This window comes from Chrysoperla carnea, chromosome 4 (assembly GCF_905475395.1).
Source record: "Chrysoperla carnea chromosome 4, inChrCarn1.1, whole genome shotgun sequence".
NCBI classification, from domain to species: domain Eukaryota; kingdom Metazoa; phylum Arthropoda; class Insecta; order Neuroptera; family Chrysopidae; genus Chrysoperla; species Chrysoperla carnea.
The window spans coordinates 63,078,746-63,101,014 of NC_058340.1; the positions used below are offsets into that span (position 1 = coordinate 63,078,746).

The following is a 22,269-nucleotide window of genomic DNA, read 5'->3' on the forward strand; positions in this document are numbered from 1 at the left end:
TATGTAGTCTTTATGGCAGTTAGAAGCTATGACGTCACCACTTGCTACTTTCCTCTCTTTCTATTTGTTCATTTAGATCTTTCATGTTCTTGTAGTTTTTGATGTCATCCAAAAATTGATTTCACACGATGTTTTGACGATAACGAACGTCGATTGAGGCAATGAAAAAAATTGGGAACTCGGGTCTATTGTAATAAAACTGACTTTGTGTCAGTGTCTCCAAGCCTATTTATCAAAATGTAGATATTAAGAATACAATCAAATTGAACTAAAGAATCAAAATGCATAGCAATGGCTAAAAATTTTATTCTTAGAATCAGGTGACCTCACAACTCGTAACAACTCGTATAATCGAATTTTACAGTGGAAACTCGGAACATCGCCGGTTTAAATTCAGGCGTATATGTGCACAGGTAAAAATGAGAATGCTTATTATAATTTTTAGTCTCGTTAATGTAATATTTTTTATTTCAAACACATAACCCACTCTGTGATAGTAGAAATGAAAGCCTGGTTATATCACCGATATATAAGGCTAATTAAAAATTTGCCAATGCTATCAGGGACTACTTTATTTTGTTTCAAATAAAAAATTACTTCAAAGGACATTATTTTAAAAGCATTTTTTTTTATAAAATTATGATTTATTATCCTTTCATATACGAATATATTGATTGTTATCTATACAAATTTTTATGTATTCCCATTAAAGTTGAAAGGTTTTCCAGGACTTTAACCTACATATTATGATGTTTTTGTTTTGAAAAAGTGATTAGGATGAGAAGAGTAGGAACATGGATATATATAAAAAATCTGTCGTCACATTCAATATGCAAAAATATTATTTTTTATTTTAAATTCAATGTTTTTAACATTTGAAATTTTTATTCAATCTTTCTGATATAAAGTTTAAGTTTTCAGCTCGAAGCTATAACATCTAAATCTGATTTGTAAAACGGGAAAAATTTCCATTATGCTAATATCTAGCGAGAAATTCACCATAAATCGACTACTTTTTTGTATTCCATAGTTTTTCAATAAAACTTTATAAATACATTTTTTGATTAATAAAGTTACCAAAAATCACAAAAAATTCCTAGGTCATCAGGCTTTTGATTATTATTTTATCGTTCAAAGTTGGTCGAAAAAATGATAAATTATGTAGGTTATCCTTTTCAATTGGATATTTCTATATCAAAAAATCTAGAGAGAGTGATAAAAAACTATCTAAAATATTTAGACAATCTTGTAGTTCATAATATTACCATAAAAATATAAGGTTGTCGATGATATAAAAACAAAATTTTAATTTAATTATGAATTCATCGAAGATTTCATTTGTTGAACGAAGACGACTATAGTTAGAGTATTGATGATTGAAGAAACATATTTATATCAGCAAATTTATAAGCAGCATGGGAATCGTGTACGTGGAACTGCTAGTTAATCAATAATCGTGTGTATAACGTATCACAAATTTCGATTTCCATCTTACGAAAGGCTTACGATTTTTATCAGTTCTGTCTATATAACAGAATTTATTCGATGGTAAAACATAGCTTTAATAAACGATAGGTATAAAGCTTGCTAGTGAAAAAATGTGCAATTGTCTCCATTTTAGAAGTTTCTACGTATCGAGAATAATAAATGACTCAAAAAGATTGACATAATTTCTGGATGTGCGATACTTTTCAACTCAATCAAGGGCAGAAGTACAAAAATGGGGTACTGTAATCTGTCATCACTGTACGTTCAGTCAATTCTATAAAGTAAATTTTTACATAATCAGAATGTTATTGGGCTGACTTTCTAAACTCTTATCCACAGCTTATTTTAATATTGTTTTTACACTTCACTGCGCATTAATGATTATATATTTTGTTGTTTTTATATTTCAAAATAATTTTTTTGTAAAAAAACGTAGACTGGGGATTAATTCAGTGCTATTGTGATGTAATATTTCGTAGAGAATAATAACAAAAACCTAAATGTTACAGGTGAAAGGGGAGTGAGAATTGAAGTAATCTTAAAAATAATGAATACAGTGTGAGATATTTTCTGAGAACAACCCCTAAATTCAAGCGATGAATTAACTTCATTTGTTTTATTAATGAAGTTTAATTTATCATTAGTGTTACATTCTTGACTTTTTAATTATGACGTTTTCATATATAGGGTCTGTTTTACTCAGGCTGGTTTATGGTCTTAATAAAGCTCTCTTTTGGCGAACTTTTACTCATTAATTGGAAATTTTTTAAATTGTCCAATTAACGTAGTTGTTCTATGTGCATTGTGTCAGAAAATCCTAAATTTTTGTATACTTATTAAGAATCTTTTAACACAATTACCATCAAAATTTGAAGTTCATTTATCGTCTTTAACTCGAGATAAACTTAATTAAAGTTCGTATCATTAACTCTGAGAGCATTGGAGAGGTTGTGTTTTTAACAGGTTTTATATTCCTGAAAAACAGCTAACTTATCATTAAGGTAGTTTTCGTGCTATGGGCATATCGACAAAAAATTCTAAATTTGTGTATATTTATTAGGAATATAATAATACATTAACCAAAAAAATTTGAAGTCGATTGACCGTCTCTAACTCGAGTTAAATACAATTAAAGTTCGGATAATTAACATGGAGAGCATAGGAAAGGTTGCGTTTTGTTGTGTTTTTAACACGGTTTTGAAGTTTTTTAATTCTAGAAAAGAACTAGATTTAAGATACTTTCAAAAAACTAATGGAACATTCATGAATTTATGCATGTGAGTTTTAAAAAAAAAACAAAACTATTGACCGCTTCATTCTTGAGATATAGTCACTCAAATTTATTTAAATTTTTTATATAACAGAAACAATTATATTTAGAGTATAAGTAGTGTAAGAGAGATGTTTCTTATCATGCTATTATCATACAGAATACGTGATAAATGGACAGTCGAGCTAAAAGCATGTTAAAATTAATACTTATTTGAGTATGCTAAGCATATCTATACGCACATACCACTGCTGTATGATATAGTACACTATTTTTACAATATTGTACAAAGACAAATACCTTAATGCATATGTTCTGAGTTAAAAAAAATTTAAACCTTTCCATTGTTGAGATATTAACGCAAAGTTAAACAATTCGCAAAAATCCACAAGACGATAAGTTGTATATGAGTATTGTGTGTGTGTGAAGCCTCCGGGGGAACTTTGACAAAAATTATGCATACCCTCTTACCGCGCATACAATCCAAAACTGTTTGACAATATTTTTGCACGATAACTGTAAACTCGTATAAAAATAAACTTTTTGTGATTATTTTCGTCTGTCATTTTATTTGGAGGATTGAAACAGATGCGTTTGGAGACATTAAACCGTAGCGCAAGTATCGCTTGAATGGGAATCAATCTTTTCGATTTTCAAGTTTTTTTTTTTTGCCTGCCTTATATGTTAAAAGAAAGCCTTTCAACCCATGAAAATTTCTTGGCTGCATTTTTTACGTGTTCTTTTGTCAAGGACTTTCTGCTGAAATTTGCGCAGCAGTTAAAATTTTACCTAATACATTTATCGTTACGTTTTGCCAAAAGAAATCACAGAATTTACAACTATTTGGACTCGTCAAAATAAGTAAATATTTGAATGTGTTTGAACTTTCTTATTAAAGACTATTTATAATTGTGTATGTGAAATAATTGTGTATGTAATCAATTTGAAAATCCAAACCGGAAGCTAAGGAAGAAGCTATCAATAAAAAAAAATCTATCAAAAAGAATTTCTTGGTGCAGGAAAGTTTTTCATGTTCCAAGAATAAATTTTGTGATTGATTTGAAATCGAAAATCTATGTGTCTTAACAATCTTCATTGCATTTTTCATTATGAAATTTTCCACGGAACTCTTGATCCTTGCACTTTGCGTTGAAACATTTGTGATAATATAAGTAACATATGTTGTTTATTTTAACTGTGTTGGCAATTTTTCGCTATGTTAATTAATAAATTAATTTATATAATAATATATATGACAGGCGTCGGTTTTATCAAATAAATGTAACAGCTGATAATTTAAGGACGTTCATGCATCATCGATCTAAAAGAAAGTGACAAATAAACAAATTTAAAACGGCAAGTATTGGGAAAATTATTAATAATAAAGGAAATTAAAGATAACATTGAAGAATATAAACAACATTAATTTCTGACAAACTGAAATTATTAAGTAGGTAAAATTTAATTGAAGAAAAAGTAAAATAGGGTAATGAAATAACGAGTATAAAATATAAAAAATAAGTACCTAATTGAAAATTATAATCTGATTATCATCAGCATATAAAAAACATATTTACTTTCCAAAAATACAATTATTTTCAATTATCAATCAAATAAGAAAAAAAACAAATTTAAATTAGCTACAATAGCTTCAACTTCAATCATTATTAATTTGATATTTTTTTATGATTTATTCAATTTATACAAAAATCTGGCATTAAATATATGACTTCTATATTCCCCACATAACGTCTATACATAGACTGAAAGTTGGTATAAAGAAATAGGGACTTAACAAAATTAAAGTGAACATATAAATATAGGACACGAAGTGGTTTCATATAATTGAGTCACTTACATAGAACAGAAGTGCCGAAGTTGGTTACGTCTTAGACCGGATTAGAGAATCTGGATTCCAGTCCTGACTTCTGTATAATTTTTTCGTTTCTTTGTATTTATTCAAATGGCAAGTAAAATTTAAAAAACCCCCGACAATTTTTTCGAATTTCGTACTTCAAGATCGATTTTTAAATCCAAATAGAATTAATAACCTCTGCATCACATTTCATATTACATTCTGTATATATGGAGGTTGAAATATTTTCATCAAACCTTTTTTTTTAATATAATGTTTTATTAACACCGGCTGACGTTTTATTGTTGATGAATGATAATAATGGACGTAATTTAAATTTTAATATAGAAAGAAAAACGTAAGATTAAAAAAATTTAAATGATGTTTTTTGTTACATTGACCAACTTACAATCGGATGTGTTTATAGTGATTTACTTCTGACAATGAGTGAAAAATATTAGGTTATTAGCTTGATACCCGCCCGCTTCACTGGACTTAAAATGTTTTTTTGCTAATTTAAAAGATTTATAACAATTAATACAGAGCATTTATTTTTCATACATTACGTTACAATTATTATTGTTGACGTAAGTCAAAACAGTTATCCAGTAGCGTAGCTCGCCTTGGAAGGGCCCTGTATCAAAATTAGTTGGGGGGCCCAAATTAAGGATAAAGATTTCTCACAAATGAAACGAAAATGCTTGCATTAAATTAAATTAAATATTTATTGATTATAAGTTATCACTTTCTCCAAACATTTCAAAATAAAGATATACTTTTTTAAATCTTTTTTTCGGCAATTTGATTTATTAAATCATAGTTGAAGATGATTTCAGTTTTTCTAAAATTTCTGCCTCTAAAGACAATTGTGACAAGTCTGATAGTCTTTCCAGTTCCATCGAAGTCCTTAGGTTATTTTTTATCAGTTTTACTCTTGAATAACTTCTTTCAGCTGTGGCGTTTGTTTCTGGAAGCGTCAAGAATAGAAAGCATCCTGTTATTGAATTTTATCAGCAATAATTTTATGACTTCCTTAATGGAATACATTTTTCAAATTTTAAGCATGTTTTCAGAGCAATTCATTGTTCATAACATTTTACTAATTGTTGCTTACACACGTTAGGGGCCTCTGTAACCTGGGGGGCCCGTATCATTGATACGGCGGTAGCTACGCCCCTGCAGTTATCTTCAGTTCCTTTTTTCCTCAACGTATCCACCTTCACGTTCCAGAACATGCAATTGTTCTTTTACAAAATTGTTTAAATACACTCCTACATATCTCAGGAATGATTTCTTGAAACGTTTCCCTTATTATCTGTTCAAAATGGTCTACATTTCTAAACGACCATTAACATTCCTATCGAACTTTTTCAATCTGTGGCAATCATTCGATGTCCAAAGTGAATAGCTGAATGCTAATATTTTTGAAAGCAGAGCTTTTTATAAAGAATGCATTTTTTTCGTAAACCTTATAATAAAAAAGTTTTCCATATGTAGCCAACTTAACAAGAGACACCCTGTATACGTAAAAATTCATGCTCAATGACGGATTTTTCTAAAGCATTTAAAAACCTCGGCGAGAGTGTGGATAAGGGGCTATATCGTGAACCTGGTCGATTCTTACTAATACAAGAAGTATTTCCTCCAATCATATTTTTGCGCATTGCGAACTTTTGTTCTGATATAAACTCTATACAATATATATTTTTAATTAAGGTAGTTCCTCCGCGACCGTCCAGTCAAAAAGTTTTGGACTAATACTATCATTCAGTGCATTAACTGTGCTATGACTATTATACATATACCATATATTATTTTCACAAGACTGTAGTTCCTCACTACTGATTCTAGTATACATATAAACACACACACTATGACATATGCCTTTAACATTAGTCTTCATATCTTTTCCACAAAAATCATCGCTAAAACGAGTTATTTATTTAAGTTTTTTATCGAAACTATATGGTAAATAATTTTTATTTTTATTTATATATTTTCTAAATATAGTATTCTACATTATATTAGTTTTTCATAGAGATGGTGGACGTCATTCATTGGTAAATAAATATAATATTTGTAAATTTGTGTATTTTTATACACTTCTCCCATGTACACGTACAAATTGCGTCACTTTTAATTGCTAATATCTCATGTATGACATGGTAAATCATCTTCTAATTTTAACAGCAAGTGTATTATGCATTAAATATTTTATATTCTGAGTTTTGAGAAATTCTTGGAATATCACTTTCGTGTAGGTACTACCTTAATAAACAATTTGCTAATTTTCTTAATAAGTGTAAATTGATTGAAACATATAAAATAAAATAGATTGATATTTATTATGATATTTAGCGATATGAGATTTGATGACGCACTTATTAAAACAGATGATCGTATAGATCGTATGTTATAGGAATTATACAACGTGTAGGGAGCATGTATTACCAGTGGTCGGTACATATTTACATTTATGTATTTCTAAAGCCTTGTTTTAAATGTAATATATTTCAATTTTAAATGCAAACACTACTGCGTTATAATCTTTACTTCTCTTGTATTCAGTTATCCCCCCTTCTCTTGACAATTTCATGAAATTTTTTTTTTGGTGTGGAACTCCAGCGGTTACCATGACAATAAACCATAATGAATTCAAAAATGACGAATTATCTTATAAACTTTCATTCTCGTTTAAACCACTTAAGGCGCTAAATTTCCATCTTAGTGCTCAGTTAAAGTGTTAAAGAAACCTACAGACAAATTTTTACGATTCTAGCAAGTGAAAAATCTTAGAGATCAATTCAGCAACCAAGGTAATCTGGTCCCCATGATCACCGAAAAGTATTTTAAATATCATATTCGTGATTAGCGACCCCGAAAATCACCGAGTAATTATTTTAGTTGTATTTTATAACAATTTAGAGATAATCCTAGGGATAAAATGAACAAACCAGGTCGTACTATTTGCACTTACAAAAATTCATTCTGGCGACACCAAAAAAATTTTCATGGATCGAACATATGAAAAAAAAAATTGAAAACTGTCATGAAATTTTACCTGTGCAAAACCTATTTCGAGTGTTATGGAGAGGAGATAAGTTAGAGCAAAAGAGGTGAAGCCTATAACGCGATTGTCTTTACCAATCTTTACTTTTCTCATAAATCTCATCAATAACTGCCGAGAAACTAATGATTCGAGGTACGTTATATCCTAGGCACTACATATTGTCCTAAATGTTTTAATTAAATATAATTATGATTACGTACGTTGTATGCTCATGTGACTTTACGCGCTCTTAATTTGATAACCATATGTATTAATACATAAGTAAACACACGTAAACCTCTAAACTTCATCATTCATCAGTTTAGTTGACATTTGCACCATTATCTTTAGTGTTAAATTAATATGAATGTTTTGATGGTATCAGGGGTGTCATTTATATTATTATTACAAGTATATAATAACACGCTAAGTTTAATTAATACTAATAGAACGGTGTGTAGCCCAAAAAATTAGTTGGAACTCTTGGTTGGATTTAGATGTCATTATTGACAATTGCTGGGAATCTTTAAAACAAACATTCTATCCAATTATTTTCAATTACATTTACTTCAAAAAGTAACAATTATGTAATAGGATATTATCGTCAAAAATAAATCATGAAATTTGAAAAAAATTAAAATTTATGTAAAAATATACTTAAATATTCTGATTTCGAGTCATAAAAGCACATTTTTCTTTTAAAATATAAAAATTAACTCGTAATTTTTAAACTGGATATCACGTGACCTTAACCGCGGGTAAGCCCTGCTGTGATGTCATAGCGGTATGAATCATAGACCATCAGTTAGTTCAGTGTAGACAGCTGGGTATAATGTATCCATAGATAATCAGTATTTATATTTATTATAATCAGATGTCTATGAATTTATCTGTCAAACTTATTTGTGTTAATTCGTATAGTGATACCCATATTACGTCATCAAATTGGATGCCCGCGTTTTTGACAGTTTAAAAAAGGTACAAAATTTAAGTTTTTGGCAAGAAAGCGTGTGTATTTTTCCGAAATAAATTCTTGGTGGCTTTTTATTAGCAAAATCAACATTTTGAAGTACTTTTTCAAAAATAGTGGAATACCCTATTATAACAAATAATTAATAAAACCGAAAATACAAAAATTCTAACTCTTTATTTGTGAATAGCTATAAAAAAAAAGTTTTCGGCTTTTTAAAGAAAATATTAAATACAGACCTGTTCTTATTCAATATTTTATTAGATACTTGATTTATCAAAACATACATCTCTTTCCATTTAGATTAAAATAACATTCACAAAAAATAATAAATAATATAAAAACAATAATAAAGATTATTTTATGTATGGATTTATTTTATTTACAATATTTTAAAGAAATATTTATTAAAATCATATAAACAAATAAATAAATTTTAATAAAAATTCAAGGTTCATTCGATAAAATTTATAAAAATTTTGACTTCATAAATAACAATATACCGGGTGTTTCACCATAAACTTTCCATCTCATTTATTAAGAAAATATAATAAATGATTCGAAACAAAATGTTTTTAGATTCGAAAGGATTTTGGTGTAGTTATTTTTCTAAATCAACTTATAATACATCCTCTAAATCAAACATGGGCGAGTTATTTTAAGTCAAAGTCATCATTTATATAACTTTATTGTGTGTCTCTTTATACAAGTCCGCATTGCTCGTAAAGGAGGAAGTTAGACGCACGTGATCTAAAACGCGGGTAAGCTCTGCTGTGATGTCATAGCGGTATGAGTCATAGACCATCAATTAGTTTAGTGTAGACAGCTGGATATAATATATACATAGATAATAAGTATTTATATTTATTATAATCAGATGTCTATGAATATATCTGTCAAACTTATTTGTATTATTTCGTATAGTGATACCTATATTACGTCATCAAATTGGATGCTCGCGTTTTTGACAGTTTAAAGAAGGTTTAAAATTTAATTTTAGTTTTTGGCAAGAAAGCGTGTGTATTTTTCCGAAATAAATTTTTGGTGGCTTTTTATTAGCAAAATCAACATTTTGAAGTACTTACGTCGATTTTATTCTCTGTTGTCCGCACGGGACGACTAGTCTCTGTTATTTGTAAAAGAACTTCATTATACAATGAATCGACTCATAAATAAATCATTCAAATAAAAGAATTAAAAATTAAATGTGCGTAAAAAAATAGTTTATTTTTTTAATCTTAAAAGGAAAAAGCTTACTTCCTCATTGATGTGTGCATAATTTCTTTTGAACCTCTATTATTTTCTTTTAATAAAAAAAAACTTTGATATTGAAAAACGTGCTTTTGAGATTACGGAAAGAACCAGATAACACAACATATGTTGAACAAATTTTTTTTATTACATAAATTTATTTAATCGAAGTAGTTTTTTTTATACGTTGCTGAAATTATAATGGAAAAAAAATCATTTTTTGATATATAATTTATTAAAAATTTTACTGGTAGTGAATTTTAAATGTGTTTATATTGTTTGTTCTAATTTTCACAAATTTTCATGTTCGTCTTCACAATACTGTGTCTGATAATTCAATAACAGTTAACTTCAACCCCAGATTAATGCTATTTATAAATTTTCAACTCTCTATCTGAGAGAATGAACACCAAAGTTTTGCTCTAATTTACAAAAGCTGTTACTTCCTACATAAGGATCATTTTTTAAAGCTTTCTATACCTTACGGCTTACAAGATAGGTCCCACGGACCAAAAATCCAACTGACCTATATTGCTCATTTACATACTGAAACTCACATTTTAAGTCTTCAGCATGCTTTTTAAATTTCACCTCGATATTTCTTTTCGTTTTTGAGTTATCGTGTTTCCAGACATAGAGACGATCGGATAAACGGAAATAGACTAAGAGATTTTATGAGCACTCACTCATACCAAAATGTTGTTTGTATCATTAATTTCTAAGCAGGGTTCGAAAATATCCGATATTTATTATAAATTTCAAAATATCGGATATTTTTGATATATATCCGATATATATCAAAATGTTTTAAAGGTTTTATTTACTTAGGCACTTCAAATCAGAGAAATTAAAACAAAACATAAAATATTCTTCTAGATCAGGCAAAATCAATTAAAAATAATAAAATTTTTATAAATAAAAATCAACTTTAAAACAAAAAACAATTTTATAAATTGTTATCAGTCAATGGTCATACCTACACTTAGGCAAAAAAATTAATAAACATTACAAATAATAACTCTAGAGTATAATCAGTCTTTTAATTATCAAATCAGTCATCAGTCATTCGTAATAAACTGTTAATTATCCCATAAAAAATTAAAAAAATGTCGTTTCATAATTGTGCTTGGTTTGACTGCAAGGAAGATAAAGCTAGATCATCTTCCGATTCTGAATCTTACTTAAACTTACTCTTTAGTAACGAACTTTTTCTGACACGAAACGATTTGAGCTTAGTATTAGTAGGTTTTACTTTTAACTCTACTCCAATGCCATCAAAATTTGGGAAGAAGAATTTCGGTAACAAACGCCAAAAATTACTAAATAATATTAAATTTTTTAAAATCATTTTTGTATTGATATATATCATAAAAATTCACGTGATATATATCGAATATATATCATGATATATATCCTCGAACCCTGTTTCTAAGCGATACAAATTTGGGACTAAAATTAATATACCTTAATATATATTTCATTAATACAGAGTATAAAAATATATTTTGATAAATAATAAATTAATATCCAAAAAAAATTTTTAAAATAAAAAAAATGGGAAAAATTTGATTTTTTGTTTTTATAGGTAAAAATGTTACTTGTTATTAAAATTACAAATAAACCATCCAAATTTTATATAAAAATTTTTTAATCAATAAATATTTATATTATTAACAAAAACAAAAATTAAAGATTATGTGATACAAAAAATTAAATTGTGTACAAGAAATTTTTTTTAATAAACATCCAACATAACATAAGTTCAAAATTTAATGAAAATAATGTTACGTTCATCACCGGCACATCATGCTGCCGCAGCGCATCACCATTTGAACGGACACGTAAGCGCTAATAGCAGTAACCATTCATCACCTGCATCGTCGTCACCAATTTTGCATCACCATCATCACCATCAAAATGGTGGTGCACCAAGTGGCTATGATTCGCCGTCCATAATTCCAACCACTCCAACGCATACACCTACTCCTACAAATAGTGGCCAGTCTTCGCCACGTTTATCTATATTAGATTCGTGTCATAGACGGATACGTTTAATTGGTGGTGGACCTGTTGCATTTTTTGGCGGTCTTGTTGCGTAAGTGATAATTATCCAAGAATAAACAAATATTGATTATTACTTATTGTTGTTGTTTACATTTAATCATGCACACGATATTGCATTCGTGTCTAGAACTCGAATAGCCCAATTGGTAGGGCGCTTGACATGAATCCAAGAAGTCCGGGTTCGAGTCCTGGTTCGAGTGTATTTTTTTCAATTCTCTTTAATTAAGATTACTAGACAAGATATTTGTCAATATTTAGTTTACGTCTGTATATAACATATTATATCAAAATATAGTCGAATAGACCATGATGTAAATATCGTGTGCATGATTAAATGTAAACAACAACAATAAGTAATAATAATAAATAAGTGGATAAACAAATTAAAAAATTCATTGAGTTGAAAAAGTTGCATTCGTGTCTAGAACTCGAATAGCCTAATTGGTAGGGCGCTTGACATGAATCCAAGAAGTCCGGGTTCGAGTTCTGGTTCGAGTGTATTTTAAAATTTTTCTTAAGGCAGTTCAATCGTGAAATTGATTAATTTTCTTAGGAATTCAATAATACAAGCATATAAATAAAGCAAAAGAGTTAAAATTATTTTAAAAAATCCCTTCCGGTTTTTCAAAAACCGGATCGTTAAACCGTTGGTGTCTCACTTCAGCACCAGCAAATATATACGGCGTTGCTGGATACTGACTCTGCATAAGTATTCGAAGCGAATTACATAAATGTCGTACAGAAATAAATTCGGTAACTTCAGTACCAGATGTTAAAAAAATTTTTGATCATCCGTCAATTTCCGCAGACGTACGACTTTAATTTTTGTACGGCATGTATATAATTCGCATTTGTTGGCGCCGAGGTGAGACATCAAGGGGTGTGACATTCATATTCTTACCTGTACCGCGCAAAACTAACGCCATGATGCTTAAACTTAGTTTTATATATAAGAGCATCTTTTTCAACATGATTCCTGATCGATCATTTCACCCGAAAAATTTTAACATGGGCTTGTAGTCAAACTATTACCATAATATGAATTATTAAACCTTTTTTATTTTGAAAGGGCAATAACATATTTCGAACCACTGGTTTTAGATACTTACACACATAAATTATAACAAAATTTAATATTTAATAATAATAAAAACAAATATGATAGATATTATTTATAAAACAGATCGATGTTACCATTAAGTAACTTATATGATGAGTCGTTTTAAACTTCGATAAAAATACGTTCACCTTTGACCTAAAATATTTTTTATTAACCTACGCGTTCGCCTTTAATTTGATTCGTTTTTTTATTTCAATTTAATGTCTTTTATATCGTCTGCTAAATTGAAAGCGTAGAAATAATTCCTGTAAAAGATTTACAATCAATATTATTATTCGATTTAATCCGAAATAAAGATTACTTTAATTGAAACATTTAATTTGAATTCTCCAATTATCGATTTAAAGAAAATAAAATTTGGTGACTATCGTAAATAGTTACTAGAATCAATGGTTAACCAATTGAAATCGGTATCAAAAGAAAGATAATATAATTACGAAAATAATGGTATGGCTGAAAAAAACCGTTCATGGAAAAATCGATTAAAATTAATTTAATTAAAAATAGCCATGAACACTTTTCGATAGAAAAACAATGTTAGAAGTTTTTAAAAATCAATAAAATTTCATTAAAAATATGTCTCATCTGGTTATTCGATGGGGGAAGATCGACCTTATATCGTCGCTTGTACTATTTACAAACATTTTTATTCTAAAATTTACCAAATTATTAATTTTATAATTGATGAAAATTGAAAACATTGGACAAAACTTCAATTTGGTTAATAGCTTTCCATTAAAACTTTCATTTAAAATAATTTTGCATAACTTTTAATTTTTTAACTACTTATCAAAGAATTATTATTTTTATATAAACTTTATAAACAAAATTTGTTTCGCCCATTAACTGACGTAATTAATGAATTTTTCCTTATTCTTTTTGGAGCAATTTTCCATTCGTGTTTTTTTTATATTATAGATTACACAAAGGAGTTAATTTTACAACGATATAAAAGTTTTATTAAGTTTCCTTCGTATAAATTTTATCAGTTTTATTTGTAATTAAGTTATATTATCATTTAAACTCTTAGATAATTTGTCTAAAAAATTATGGAAAATACAAAGTGTCATAAAATCATAGTTCACATTAAGTTTTTTAAAGTGTAAGAATGGAAATAGTCTTTCTTGATAGCATCCTTCTTTCTGCAAACTATGTATTTTTTTTAAATTTAAATTTTAAACAACTAGCGATTAAAAACAATATTTATATTTTATTAACATATGATTCATGGTACAAGACCGTAATGTACCATGAATCATATTCAAACGTACATCTAGAATCACTTTTACCGAGTGCAATTGAGAGCACATTCTTTAATCGCATAAAAAAGGATAATATAATTGTAATATTGAACTACTACTTATCATTGGTCAATGGTAGAGTACGTTTTTTTGAACCATTGCATGACTGACCGTCTTTTCAAGCTCCTGTCCCCCTATCATTTTACGTAAAGTTTACAACTATAGTTTATCATAAAAAAAATCTGTCTGTGATTAAGATAGAATAAGATTTAAAAGGAAAAAAACTAAAACTTTTTATTTTTTTAATTATTTTCTTTTATTTTATAAACCCCCGAACCAAAAAACGAAGTGTTATAAGTTTAAACGCTATGCGTGTCTGTCTGTGGCATCGTATCGATTATACGGATTAATCGATTTGGATTTTTCTTTGTTTCGTTTGAAAGGTAATTTAATGGGGAGTGTTCTTAGCTTTGTTTGAAGTGCAAGTTTATGATTCCGTACCCGGAACAACTTAAAAATAGGCGATGATTCTCAAAATCGGTTCAGTTTGGAGAAGGGTCTAAGGGAAAAAGTAATTTAATGAAGAGTGTTTTTAGATATGTTTCAACTGCGAGTTTCGGGTTCAGTATCTGATAATTTTTTAACTTTTGTAAATTTCACTTGTTTGAAAACAAAAGCACATTGACGACCAAATTCGCTCGGTTGCTTGCTTTTCCTTTTGGTCTCATAGATAGAAAGATCATTCTAGGAATCGAAGAATGATTTTCTTTTTTAATTTTCTCATTTTGACAGTTCTAGGCGTTGTTTCCGATACAACAATAGAAATCGGTCAAAATATATTCTCTAAATGAAAAGATTGTGAGATGGACAAACATAAAGAACGCAAAGTGATTTATTTTACTACGGAATCCTAAAAATGAGCTCAATATAAACTTATTTATTTCCTGACATGTAACTTAACCTCAAATCACCAATGTATTTCTCTTTGAAACACTTGGTATTCACTTAAATTCAAAAATATAACCTCATTTTCTTTCAGTTATATAATATTTTTCATAGCAGGCAGCTAAGTTTTCGCACATTAATAGTTTCTCTTTCTCGCAAACGTATCCCCCAAGGTAGTTTTCTTTTCTCTATACTGTTATATAGATGCTATGTTTGTTACCACAAACCTAGTTAACTCCTTATTCCCTATACATACGAAAACTCCCTGAAATATACTGCAGTAACAGTCATACATAAATTTTGATAATATTATTTTCATGGACGTAGATAAATATCGTTCTGCTAGCTTTAGGAGGAGTGAAGGAATATTTAAATGTTTTTGTATAAAATGGTATTTATAAAATGCTTATGTATAAAACTAATTAGGCAATTTTAATAAAAATGTTTGAATAGAGAATAATATTATCGTTAGTCAAAAATAAATCATGAATTTGAAAAAAGTTAAAATTTATGTAAAAATATACTTAAATATTCTGATTTTGAGTCATAAAAGCACATTTTTCTTTTAAAATATTAAAATTAAAAATTGTTATTTTTAAACTGTATATCACGTGACCTAAAACGCGGGTAAGCCCTGCTGTGATGTCATAGCGGTATGAGTCATAGACCATCAGCTAGTTCAGTGTAGACAGCTGGGTATAATAAGTACTTATAATTATTATAATCAGATGTCTATGAATATATCTGTCAAACTTATTTCGTATAATGATACCGATATTACGTTATTAAATTGAATGCCCGCGTTTTTGACAGTTTAAAAAAGGTTTAAAATTTAAGTTTTTGGCAAGAAAGCGTGTGTATTTTTCCGAAATAAATTTTTTGTGGTTTTTATTAGCAAAATCAACATTTTGAGGTACTTTTTCAAAAATAGTAGAATACCCTATTGAACTCTAAGAGAAGAAGAGAACTCTTTTGTTACTGAAATAAACTGTGAAAATTAATCTTGTATAGCTCCCAAAATTCCTTTTTTAATTGAATAAAGGTAACAATTGAATCAGGGAAAAGTCAGTCAAGGACACTGTCGACAGAAGTGAAAACTTAAAACTTTGGGATAACTGTGTTATTTTTTAATTAATTATAGTAGGAAAAACTATTATAATTAATATTATTATAAAAATATAAACAAATCATAAAATTAATTATGTTTTTCAAATTTCAAACGCCATCTATAAAAAATAATCAGAAGTTACCAAAGATCAGTATCACTTAGTTAGTAGTTAATTCTACACCTACTCTACTTTTTGCAATTTTTATTTTTTATATGGAATTATATTATGATGAGTCTTTATTACTTAATTTAAAAAATACATACGCTCCTGATTGGTAATACATAACTGGACAAAACCATCCAATAAACGATGCTTAGTTTGCAATAAAAAAAAGTTACAAAAAGCTTAAGAATTTATTTGATAATTTCAAGAATCATATTTTTTCACAGTCATCTAATGAAAATACAATTGCCTCTTAGAATGTTATCTAGAGAAAGTTTATTTATCTTTTTCCCATTATTATCCAATTATCCGGGTATTTGATTATTCGAATCTGGTCAATTATCAATTTAATCCATTGTTTTAATTTAGTTGTTAATCCATTAGTTTTTCAATTTAGTCCAAGTTTTTAATTAATATTAATAATGCAGATTCAAAATTTTGAATTTCAGAATCTTTTTGAGACCAGTGTTTAAAATAAAAACTTTTTCCATTCAAGATCACACTTTTCCTTACTCAGATATACCTAATATGTAGGTTGTTTATTACGCCAGTAAAATTTTACAAAAGAACTAAAATCACAAAACGCGATGTAAAGCTACTTTTTTGGTATGTTATTTGGACCATTTAGGGGAGTGTGAAACTAAATTTTGCAAGCAAAAAAAAACTTGTGCTACCTTCGTAATCCGTGAAAAACTGCAAAATTTTCGAATTTTTTTCATTGTTTGCAGTTTAACTGAAAAACTATAAACTTGTGACATTAGTTGCTATTATCATTTTGAAAGTATATTGAATTTTAAACAATTCAACCCAATCCACATGCCCATAAATATATGTCTAATAGTTTTTGAGATATGATGCTTGAAAAATTTATATGGTTTTCAGAAATGTTAAAATTTTGAGTTTTGCTTATGTTAAACCGTTAGAGATAGAACAAAAGCTTATATGTAAAAAAAAGTTACTTTTAAAAGAATAAACAGCTATTGTTTGACTCGTGAGGGGGCAAATTAGGACAAAAGTTTGGTGTCAATTTTCTCCAAAATTATCAAAGATAGAGAGATGAAAATTTGTAGGGAGCTTCAACTAGTGAAGCTTATAAAAAATTTATAAAAAAAAAAAAAAAAAAAAAACGAAAAAAAACCCGTCGAGAAAAAATTTCAAAATTTTCGAAAACAAGTACAAATGGCGGATGGAAGGCGAAATAAAGCTGCTTGTTTGGTACATTATTTAGACCCCTTAGGAGAGTGAGAAACTACGTTTTGCAAGCAAACAAAAAGCTGTGCTACCTCCGCCATACGCGAAAAACTGAGAATAGTCCGAAATTGGAAACAGAACATTTTTCCTTGAAAAACATAGTTTCACACTCTTCTAAGGGGTCCAAATAACATACCAAAAAAGCAGCTTTACATCGTGTTTTGCGATTTTAAAGTAGAATTTGACTGGCGGATATAGACAGTAGGGTAATTGTGGAAAACTAATATACGTGATTCTTAATTTTCTTGTTTTATTCACTATACCTCATACAAGACTGTATAGAACAAAAAATATTTCGACATATGCGAATGCGACTTACGCGGTTACCAATCGGTCCCACCTATCGTGTAAGTTCGCGGTATTATTGTACTCGAAAATTATAGCTTTTGGCAATTCAATTGATTCTTATGATTGTAAATTTTACTCTGCTGCAGTTTATTTCTTTGCATTAAAATTCATCAAATTGATTTTAAGTTAAATCATACACACGTACATATACGCAAATAATTTTATACATTAACTAGCAGATACCCGCCCTCTTCGTTGGGTAATTTCAATTTTATAAACAAAGACTATCGCGTTTTAGCCCTCAGTTATCCTCCCTTTTGTGCCTAGTTTTAGGGATTTTAATTTTTAGGTGCATCACCCTGTTTTTTTTTTTTAAATAAAATACAGCCTGCGTTACTTGCTGACAATGTAGCATTCTATAGATGAATGACGGATTCTATAGAAAATGACGGATTTTTAGACAAAATTTCATCCCCTATTTCACACCCTTAATAGTACTATTTCGGATAATTCTTAGCGGATGCCTACGTCATAAAAAGAACACACTCTATAAGTTTCAGGTCTCTACGATCAGCGACTTTGGCTGTGCATTGATCCGTCAATCAATCAGTCATTCAGGACAAAGCATTTTATACGTATAGATAAGATATAAGATTTTCTATATCACTATCATTTTCGAAGTAAAATGTGTTAAGGGTAGTTCCAACCAGTATTATTTATCTCGAAATATTTTCTTTAATAAATAATGTTTAGTTAGGCACACAGTAGGTGGGTGAACGCAATAAACAACGTTCAGAATATTTTAATTATATTTTTTTCTAACAATTAAGTTTTAATTAAAATATCTTAATTGTTATTGGTTTGACAATATAAAATTTTATGTTCAAACATTTTATTGTTTTTTTTTTTCCATCTCATGGTAAAAGCATTTATGTAAATTAAATTTGACACTGCAGATTAAAACAGAGAGGTGAATTAGTTTGACAAATAATAATTTGTTTTGATAATGTCTCCAAAGTAATAACATTAAATTGAATTACTTTGAAAAAAAATCTAATCAAACATGAAATGAAAAAAGTTCAAAGTTTTAGTAAAGCAAATTAGTTTTATTTTTTTATTATAAGTAAATATGCGAATTTAAATTTGTTTTTAAACGGATTATGTGCTACGAAATTCATCGGAATTTTTATTATATCTAAAAACCTCTATATTCTCTTTATACAGGATGGACTATTTTAAACTATGTGTCTAAATATCTGTTAAACAAGTGAAAACAAACAATTGACTGAGTTAATTGTTGAAATACCATGCATAGTCAGTGTTGATTTTATCACATATTTATCACATAACACATACAAACATGTGACACATATATAACTGTTAATCAAGTATAGTACATATTATAAAATTTCCGCCTAATTGGCGCCCTCACGGGTAAACAGTGATGTTTACGAAAAAATGTTTCAAACAAAAGTTGTTTATTTTTTGATAAGGAACATTTTTTACATTTAAACTTTTGTTCTATCTCTAACGGTTTACAAGATGGGGACTACGGACCCATATGTCAAGACCCAATTGACCTATGTTGCTCATTTACAAACTCGACCTCACTTTTTACGTCCTGAGTACGCTGTAAAAATTTCAGCTTGATATCTTTTTTCGTTTTTGAGTTATCGTGCCCACAGACGGACGGACGGACAGCCGGAAATGGACTAATTAGGTGATTTTATGAACACCTATACCAAAATTTTGTTGGTAGCATCAATATTTTTATGCGTTACAAACTTGGGACTAAACTTAGTATACCTTGCATATAACATATATGCATGGTATTATATGCATGGTATAATAACCTCAACAATAATTGTAGAGTTTGATGGGGAGGCATCATGTTCTGACATCACATTTGACTTATTCTTCGGGTTTCTCTAATAGCAGTGGCGAATCCACCCATATGGGCATGATGGACATGCCCAGCACCTAAATGTTGTATGTTGTATGAGATTCCAAAAATAGAAACAAAATCTTAGCGAAATCGGTAGAAGAGTACTTTCATATCGATATACAGGCAGTGAAAAAGTGGTTCAGATGTACCGACGATTCATGAATGATAGTAAATCAAGTATTATAAAAGAATCCGACTCTAGATGGCCAAATGGAAATGTGAAAATAATTCCGCCATACCAGAATCGGAAGCTCATTTCATTGAAGCATACAAGCCAGCATAGCTACCGCAGAGAGATCGTTTTCTACATTTCACGGGGTAAAATCTTGGTTGCATGCCTCAATGGGACAGGAAAGATTATTCAGGCTTGCTTTTCTAAACATCTGGAAATCAATAATATTATCAACGCTTTCGCAAAAAAAAAAAAAAAACGAAAACTTGAATTTGTTATTTAAGTAAAGAACCTAAATAAAATTATTTAATCTAAAATGTATACTGATTTTTAGATTAATTTGAAGTTTAGAAAAATTTCATCAAAATTGGTTCAGTAGTTTAGAGTCTAAATGTGACACTGTGACGTGTAAACAGTCGCACATTTACTTAAGTAATTTTTGTGAGCGAACAAACTAACATTTTATAGGTTTAATAATTTACAAATATACTGTATAAAATCTTGGCCGGGGCGTCATATATTTTGTAAACATCTCCTTTGTAGGAATGCACAATATCGATCATGAGCGACTTCATATTCCGATTCGCATTTGGCCGATTTTAGCATACTGTGCCGTGCCCATCACCTTTTTTGAAAGCTGGATCCGCGCTTGTTTAATAGCCAATTTAAATTCTAAACGGTAAGAGATAGAATAACACTTTAAATTGGCAAGTTGATTCTCATAAATAAAAATTAACATTTTTCATCTAAACCATTTTTCGAAAATCGTCAGCTTTCGGAGTAAATGTGACTTAAAAATATGTCATTATTGCATTTAATCAAGAGAATTAAATTTGTCTTGTTTTAAACAACAGTTTTGTCTTGATTAACTTGTCAGACATACATTTCCGTCTTATTATTTAAAATTAACCGTAATAATAATGCATTTAATCATGTAATTATTGTTATAATAATTAAACTCTAAATTGAACACCAAAGCTGTTGTCGATAATATATTAATAATAATAATATCAATAGGAAATATTGGTTGGTCAATGAATGTGTATTGTTCTTACGCGTCATCAATTAATATATTATTGTACGGTATCACAACAACCTCTGTATTCTCTTTACGTCCCTACGCTCTGTACCCCTATACCCTTACAAAGCAATAGTTTTTGTGATAAACTATGTTATAACAATAACACTTTGATATGATATATTGTTTTATATACCGTATGTTTAATGTAAAACTTGATACAGTACATCCTTTGAATATATACTAACTGGGATTTGGCAACAGTGAGAATCATCTCTCCAAGATGATTAAGAAAGATAATAAATGAGAGAATTCTGGCGCGTATTTACAACATAATAATTGCCATTTAATAAATTTAATAATTAAACATTACTAACCTGGAATACATGTCTACTTTAAAATATAATTGAAGCAGCTGACTTCCGTAAATATGATCATACGCATTAAATAATATGCTCTGTTATTGTGTTTCTTTGTCAGCTATTTGAATATTGTGTTGTTGTCTTCATAAAATATTATACATAGAGAACGCCATTGCCCAAAATTTGCGATATGATGAATGAGAGAGAAGACTGCCAGTTAGTTCCTATGTGTCCTTGTCTAATCTATATGTAATTGGCTAGATATTATTTACATTACACAAAATCTCTATGCATCATATGATTATAACATATGACTATAATAAGGACACATAGGAACTAACTGACAGTCTTCTCTCTCATTCATCGTATCGCATCCACTAACAGGCTAACATACCCCTCGCGTTATCTATGTATAATATTCTATGGTTGTCTTTGTTAATTTTGTCTGTGAAGCAAAAGTTTACATACTTGGTACACGTTGAGCATAACTAGTAATAGATGATCTAAGCATCTAAGGTACAATCTCAGTAATACAGCACTTCAATAGACCGATACGTCGAATAATTCGGTAATATGGGAACAACGCACATCGACGTAATCTAGAGCAAGCAATTCTGAGTCTCACCTGCTCTTGCTCGCGTTGATTTGTCAACTGGTCCAATAATTATTTTTAGGAGAAAAAACCATAGTTTTGCACTTGTTCTTGCAT

General features: G+C 28.9%; 1 protein-coding gene across 2 annotated transcripts in view; it reads left to right on the plus strand.

Moving 5' to 3' along the window:
- The window catches only part of LOC123297316 (MOB kinase activator-like 2), a 146,680-nt gene that overhangs the window by 117,386 nt on the left and 7,025 nt on the right, over nt 1-22,269 (plus strand). Inside the window, exon 1 of one of the 2 annotated variants that reach the window (XM_044878925.1) lies at nt 11,570-11,978. The exons of the other annotated variant lie outside the window; for it this stretch is intronic. Within the exon in view, the coding sequence (XP_044734860.1) occupies nt 11,656-11,978 (323 nt within the window). The 5' untranslated portion in view covers nt 11,570-11,655. Of the gene's footprint in view, nt 1-11,569; nt 11,979-22,269 lie in introns of those variants that run through there. 2 annotated transcript variants of the gene reach the window in all.